Consider the following 7,447-nt stretch of genomic DNA (forward strand, 5'->3'; position numbering starts at 1 on the left):
GAGTGTAAGCTCCTCTGGTACAGAGACTGATGGGACTGTGGGGGAGGGGACATTAGAGTGTAAGCTCCTCTGTACAGAGACTGATGTGACTGTGGGGGAGGGGGCATTAGAGCGTAAGCTCCTATGGTACAGAGACTGATGGGACTGTGGGGGAGGGGATATTAGAGCGTAAGCTCCTCTGGTACAGAGACTGATGGGACTGTAGGGGAGGGGACATTAGAGTGTAAGCTCCTCTGGTACAGAGACTGATGGGACTGTGGGGGAGGGGACATTAGAGTGTAAGCTCCTCTGGTACAGAGACTGATGGGACTGGCTCAATGTTCTCTGTACAGCACTGCGGTATATGTCAGAGCTATATACATGTATAATTATACCAACAGTGTATGAAGTCCACATTCTCTGTACTGCGCTATGATATATGCTATCGCTGTGTAAGATCAGAACATGCTAGTACAGTCCTGCAGATATAAACATTACTGTTTTATGTGAAATTCTGGATTGTCAGCTCTGTGGGCTCACAAAGGTAGAATTGTATCTGGGAGTATACACATTCTATTCTCTTCCATTCAGGGAGGTGGCTGGCCTCTAGCAGGGGAAGGGTTAATGAGAAAGATGACTCCTTTCCTTATAAGAAGCTGTGATTGGTGGAAGGTCGGTTCCCATCAGGTATATAAGTGTCCTCTTACCTTCAGGAGATGTAGAACTTCTCTCATATCCATCAGGTAAGTGTTATGGGAGGGGGCAGGGCTCAGTCCTGTATGGGGGTCCTGAATCTTCATATCACTGAGATAATGATGGGTTACTGATGTACTGCCTCCCTTTATAATGTTGGTGCTATATACATCCTGAATAATAATAATACTGTAATATATATAGAGAGCTCAGGGGGATCTACTAAAGGAGTGGAGCATGTTGACTCTTCCAATAACTCTCCGTACATCTCTACTTGGAGAGTCTATGGGACATCACACCAGAAGTAAATAGAAGAGACTTCCACAAGATAAATTCCTTTTTTATAATCTTCCCAAATATATTCTGATGTACAAAACTCCATTTCACACCACTTTACTCCACCTTTAAGCCAATGACATCAAATATTATCAGTGGAAGAAGCCAGAGGAGGAACATTTCACCTTAGCCGACACTTCGAGTTCCTGGTGAAGCTTCTCCATGTTGTGGACATAGTGGGGAAATGTATCAGTAAAAAACCTGAAATTATTTTTTTCTTTCTTAAAAATTGCTTCCCGGTGTAGATGGATGGTGGGATTCCTTGTGATGTTTTCCATTATTCATGTCATACTTGGTGTCGTAGTTGTCAGCTGTACTTGTATAGAGATTTGTTATTTGTGGTGAGATATCCGCACATTCTCCATCCCTCTCAGGTGTTCCTGGAATCCAGAAGATGAGGCTTCTGCTTTGTTTCGTTCTCCTGTCTGTGGTCACAGCAGACACCAGTAGCTCTCCTGGGGAATGTTCCAACGTCATGAAGTCTATGGGTAGGTTTAACCTCTTCATGATAATAACACAATTGTAAGTCTGCTATGTATCTTCGTACCGCATGATTCTGAATCAATTTGCATCACTGAAAGGTTCCCACAGAGCTTTGTTGGGATAGACCCGGCTGTTATCAAATACTGTCCAGGTGGGAGGTGAAGCCCACAAGGCAATGGAACCCAACACAAGAGCAACTCTATTCTTCAATAAATTTGCAATTCCAACAAGAATGATGGTTGGTTTCATGGCTGGGCGCAAGAAAGGACTGTTGAGGTTGCCTATTCTGTAGAACAGGGGTCTCCAAACTTTCTGAGAAAAGGGCAAGTTTATGGTCCTTCAGACTTTAGGGGGGCCTGACTGTGGCCAGTGGGAGTATAAAATACCCTGGCATCAGTGGCCCATCATTGGTTTTAATGGGGGGAATGGTGGCCCATTGTTGGTAATGGTGGGAGGAATAGTGCCCCATTGATTGTGTCATAGGGGGAATGGTGCCCCATCATTGGTGTTATTTGGCGGAATAGTGCCCCAAGGGCCAGATAAAGACAAGCAAAGGGCCGCAGTTTGGAGACCACTGCTGTAGAACATGTAGTGGTGACCCTCCATTGGTTGGACAGTTGAATGCAGTGTTTGTAAGCTGTGTTGGTGTTAGACATCGGAACTTGAAGGAAGACTGGGTGAACAGCTGTAGGGGACAGAAGGGTAAAGGAAGAAATGGTAGAAGAGATAGCTTAGTGGGTAGAAAGGTTGGGGAATGTTAGGTTGGGAAGGGTATGGAGGGAATAAAATGCATGGAGGCCAGGGGCCCTCACCCATACTGTTTCTCAATAGTATATTGATTTATTCAAGGTGTTTAATCACATGGGGCCCCTCAGGGCAGTTAAGCTATCCTCTTGTGGGTATTTATCAGTTTTCATACAAAATTCACAAAACATAACATTTTTAACAAATCTGTGAATTTTGGGTGAAAGCACTGATATGTAGACCCCTTAGTAGAAGCTCTTTCATGTCATTTCATGTTTTGTTTTTTTTTTTGGACAACTACTATACTGATTAAACAAAAATTGTTTGCTCTGTTATTGTACGAGAAAAACGTTCATGCTCGTCACTTCAGATATTGTCACATGAACTGTCAGGAAAGCTGTGCATTATCGATCAGACAATCCCTCCAAAAGCTATTTTTGTCATCCAGTTTAGAATATATGTTCTCAGACATATCCATACATCTGGATCACATCATTGAAAACAGAGTATACAGCGTGGAACATCTAGGGGGTGCTTGGGTGGGCTATGCCCCCCACATTTCAGCTGTGCCCCCCCAGCAACCCATGGACTTTGTTCAACAAGAGAAGCTGTCTGCAGTGGCTCACACAGCACATTTCCTCCTCCCCTTCCCTGCACTCACAGCAGAGGAGATTGATGTACACTGCTTCCTCCCGCCCCTTTCCTCCTGTCTGCCCCGCCCACACTCCAATTCCCGGCCAGTGCTGTGCCTAAGAAGATGTGTGGGTGGGAAATTTGAAGCACTGTAGCCAACAACTACATGGTGGCTGCAGGATTGATTCCTTTGTCTGTGTCTGCATAGACCAGCCTGAGTGAGTGAGCTGAGCTACACTACAGCTGAACTCTCCCCATCTCCCTCCTTCTCTCCCCCTCTACCATTCTATCTCCCCCTTTCTCTGCCCCTCTATCTTGCCCCCTTCTCTCCACACCTTCTCTCCCCCCTCTATATCCCCCTTCTCTCCCACCTCTATTTCCCCCCTCTATCCCCCTTCTATCTCTCCTTCCTTTCTTCCCACCTTTGCCCCCCTCTATCACTCCCCCCTTCTATCCCCCTCTAACTCCCTCCCTTCTCTCTCCCCTCTATATCCCCCCCCCCTTCTCTCCCCCCTCTATATCCCCCCTTTCTCTCCCCTCCTTTCTCTCCCCCCTTTTTCTCTCCATTTTCTCTCCTCCTCTATCACCCCCCTTTCCCCCCCATCACCCCCTCTTCTCTACCCCCTCTATCTCCCTCCCCCCCTTCTCTGCCCTTCTATCCCCCCTCTCTCCCCCCTCTATCCCCCCTGTATCTCCTCCCTTCTCTCCCCCTTTCCTCTCTCCCCCATTTGTCTCCCTCCCCCTCTCTGTTCATGGTAACACACAGGGACAATTTCAGTATTATTGGGATGGCTGACAATCTGAAGGCTGGATAAACTGATGGAGTTATTACTCACAAGTTTGTGATGCTTCTGTTTAACCCCTTCCTGCCCAGCCCCAGCATCCCTTTGGGGGATTGTTCACATGAACTTTGGTCTCTGAAGAGCGATCTGCATTCAGATCACCATTCAGAGAGCAGTTAGCAGGCAATGAGGAGATGTAGTCTCCTCACCACCTGCTTTAACCCCTAGAACCCCACACTAGCTCACTGCAAACATGTGCATTGCATGTAGTTGTGGGGTGCTTACAGAGCAGCTTCATTCACTTGAATGGGTCACATTCAGCAGGCACTGTGCCCACAGAAAGCAACAGTGGATAGAATTTCTTCCACGGCCATAAAACATCACAGTGGCATTATGTGTACACCCCAACCCTGTGCTGCCAACCAGCCATAAATTTACAGTTTGTATAAAACAGACACTTTTCTCCTATCTGCAAATGATCATAGACAGGAGAAATGTGCCCTTAAAAAATCCCTTTGTCATGGGGCACTCTGCCGGACTCTAATGTAAGGGGGCACTCTGCTGGACTCTGAAGTAAGGGGGCACTCTGCTGGACTCTGATGTAAGGGGACACTCTGCTGGACTCTGAAGTAAGGGGGCACTCTGCTGGACTCTGATGTTAGGGGGCACTCTGCTGGACTCTGATGTTAGGGGGCACTCTGCTGGACTCTGATGTTAGGGGGCACTCTGCTGGACTCTGATGTTAGGGGGCACTCTGCTGGACTCTGATGTAAGGGGGCACTCTGCTGGATTCTGATGTAAGGGGGCACTCTGCTGGATTCTGATGTAAGGGGAAATCTTCTGGACTCTGATGTAAGGGGGACCTGACCAAGGTGTTCATTTTCTCAATAGTTGCTGGTTTTAATGGTGTTCTCCATTAAGGTAGGCTCAGTGAGGCAGTCTATACATTAGTCATTCTTTCTCATCCAACAATGTGTTGAACGAAAAAAAAATATTACTCAGTTCTCTCATCCACAAATTCAATGTAGATGGGGAATCACTCCCGCCGAGGTAATGTGTTCTGACAGCGAAGAGACTTCATTGCCACCAGAACACACTGATCAGTGCTGCCAGCTATACCCGGTGCTGCTAATTGTGCTGAAATTTTCCTAGAGGCTGATTGTACAGAAGTCGATTAGTAGGTCGACTTCTGTACAACCAGCCTGCCCATACATGGATTGAAATTCAACCGATCCCTACTGAAGCAATTAAATTTTGATCCAAGTATGGCTGCTTAAGGGCACAAATATCCAAAGGGATTCAAAAAGAAGTCTAGTCCCTGGAGGTGTGACCAATAGGTAACAAGACCACGCCATTGAAAGTACTGGAGCCAGGTCATGGGGCGGGTTGTAGAGTGGATGCTATACTGGAAAATATATTTATGTTTAACATGGTGAGTAGCTCCAGAGATCGGAGAAAGATCTGTAACATCAGTTTGAGGTGGCAACTCAGAATTGCCCAGGGAAGGAGTGAGTGGTCCAACATCTGGAGACAGATATTGATGTTTACAAATGAAGTCCTGGGCCTTTAAGAGAGGAGGAAACCCAATGGGAAAGGTGAAGAGTTGGGGGAGCTTTTGGAGTGAAATCCAAGAAACCCATAACGTGTCCTTCCATTGATGTATCCAGTCAAGGATAGAGGTTAGTAATAGAAGCTCATGGCATTCTAATATAATTTGAGGTGAGGAAGACCACACACCACCAGCTGACTTTTACCTGACAAAGATATTGCATCATAACTTGGGAGGGGTGAGGCCAGATATAGTTCAATAATGTGGTTTTCAAGATGAAGAAACATTTTGGGGCAATGCTTGAAAGACGTTGATAAGGGACAATGTCCATCTTGAAAAGCCCTTGCGGCTTGTACAGATTAGAGGAACCCCAAAATACTTAATGGCTAAAACGCAAGCAATTGTTTGCATCATTAGCTAGCCATTGATCAGTCATAAAGATACAATTTTGTTGAGGAAGGAAGGTGGGATCCCAATCCTTTGAAGGCTGGTCCTCAAATCTCCTAGATTGTAAGCTCCCAGGATCAGGCCCTCCTATCCCTCTTGTACTGATCTGTATTGTTGCTGTATTGTCTCCCGTTATATTGTAAAGTGCTGAGCACACTGTTGGCGCCATAAATCCTGTATAATAATAATAATAATAAGGTCCAGCCAAGATGACCAAAGGTCTTCTAGGCATTGATAGATAATATTGATAAGGGTGGGTTATGTTTTGGTTGCATAGTCAATAAGGGAAAATGTTTTGCTAGTATTGGGGGGGGGGGGGGCAGCCATATCTGCTCATTTACATTTGTTGGTTCCTCATATCTCTGTCTTCTCTTCCAGCTTCTATAATCTTGCAGAACAGTAAGCTTGTCTGCACTGCTGTCAGCCAGCCAGGAGCATACGCTGCCTGTCCTGCAGGTAAATGACCACAAGACCTCCAATAGACCTCAATGTCAGTGTGATGAGACGTATACTTCATTCCAGACCACCCATGAGGTCCTAGAAATCTCAGACCAAAGAAGGACCGCTGTCACCTCCCCAGAAGAACAGGGTGGGATCAATCCAAGAAATGACAGGAGGGGAGTGCTGGACATTCAACCAAAAGCCTCTATGAGGTTATTTTTGGGGTACACCTCAGGGCTGCAAACCTCTGCACATTGTGTGTATACAGTATATGTATGATTGTAGAATGTTCTAATCTGATATTTCATCACCGCCTTCTCATTTTATGCAGATTACAGCACCACGGGGTGTTCCTGCGGGATGGGCTGCGGCTCGTGGGACATCCAATCGGAGAGAACGTGCCACTGTCAGTGCAACAATATGGACTGGACATTGGCCCGCTGCTGCAAGATCGGATCTAAGTAGTCTGACCACCAGAGGGCGGACGCTCATCGATGGGAGTGACACCCCTGAATGATCTCTACTATCACAATCAGCTGGGAGCTGCACATCACACAAGTTGTAGCTTCATAGAACGGCTTACGGGACCAACTATAAAAGGTTGAGATTGATATTTTGTGGTTTCCTTTGTGGCAAATAAAGTTTTCCTGAAAGTCTCTCACTTACTCCACCCTAAACCTGGATTCTTTCCTATTATTCCTATCAGTGGGAGGCCAGAGAAGGACATTTCCTTGGGGTGACACAACAGGTTCTCTTCAGTTTTAGCTGGGCCCCATCAATCAGATTTTATAGATTTTCCTCCTGAGGGGGCATAGAATTCTGTATTGTTCACTGCTGTGGGCACCAAGATCTGTGATTGGCACTCCTGGGGCCACCAAGACATGTACTGGTCATTGCTGGGGGCCTTGAGATCTGTACTGGTCACTGTTGGGGTACTGAGATCTCAATTGGTCTGTTTGGGGACACAGATATGTACTGGTACTGCTGGGTGCACTAAGATCTGTACTGGTCACTGTATGGTCACTTAGATCTATAGTGGTCACTGATGGGGACACTGAGATCCCTAATGGTCACTGCTTGGTCACTGAGATCTCAACTGGTCACTGATAGGGACCCTAAGGCCTGTACTGGTCATTGTTGGGGACAGATATATTTACTGGTTACTGCTGAGGAGACTGAGATCTGTTTTGGTCACTACTGGGAGCACTGAGATCTCTGATGGCTACTGCTGGGGGCACAATGATCTGTATAGGTCACTGAAATCTCAACTGGTCACAGCTAGGTGCACTGAGGTCTGTATGGCTCACAGCTGAGGGACACTGAAATCTGTTCTGGTCAATATTGGGGTACTGAGATCTCT

General features: G+C 46.4%; 1 protein-coding gene across 1 annotated transcript; it reads left to right on the forward strand.

Moving 5' to 3' along the window:
• The first annotated feature begins 691 nt into the window (after positions 1 to 691).
• On the forward strand, positions 692 to 6,764 carry LOC149443492 (resistin-like). The gene is made up of 4 exons (XM_089655614.1): positions 692 to 722; positions 1,383 to 1,496; positions 6,025 to 6,102; positions 6,419 to 6,764. The coding sequence occupies exons 2-4, from the start codon at positions 1,403 to 1,405 to the stop codon at positions 6,550 to 6,552; spliced, it is 306 nt and encodes a 101-aa protein (XP_089511740.1). The 5' UTR covers positions 692 to 722; positions 1,383 to 1,402; the 3' UTR covers positions 6,553 to 6,764.
• The last annotated feature ends 683 nt before the right edge of the window (positions 6,765 to 7,447 follow it).

Source organism: Staurois parvus, unplaced genomic scaffold (assembly GCF_062004578.1).
Source record: "Staurois parvus isolate SC_StPar_1 unplaced genomic scaffold, SC_StPar_1.0 ptg000857l, whole genome shotgun sequence".
In the NCBI taxonomy this organism is placed as follows: domain Eukaryota; kingdom Metazoa; phylum Chordata; class Amphibia; order Anura; family Ranidae; genus Staurois; species Staurois parvus.

Excerpts from the sequence above, each read along its gene's own strand:
- LOC149443492 (XM_089655614.1), top strand. The coding sequence starts at position 1,403 with ATGAGGCTTCTGCTTTGTTTCGTTCTCCTGTCTGTGGTCACAGCAGAC. Across the intron at positions 1,497-6,024 it reads CAACGTCATGAAGTCTATGG|CTTCTATAATCTTGCAGAAC; the intron begins GTAGGTTTAACC and ends CTTCTCTTCCAG. Across the intron at positions 6,103-6,418 it reads ATACGCTGCCTGTCCTGCAG|ATTACAGCACCACGGGGTGT; the intron begins GTAAATGACCAC and ends CATTTTATGCAG.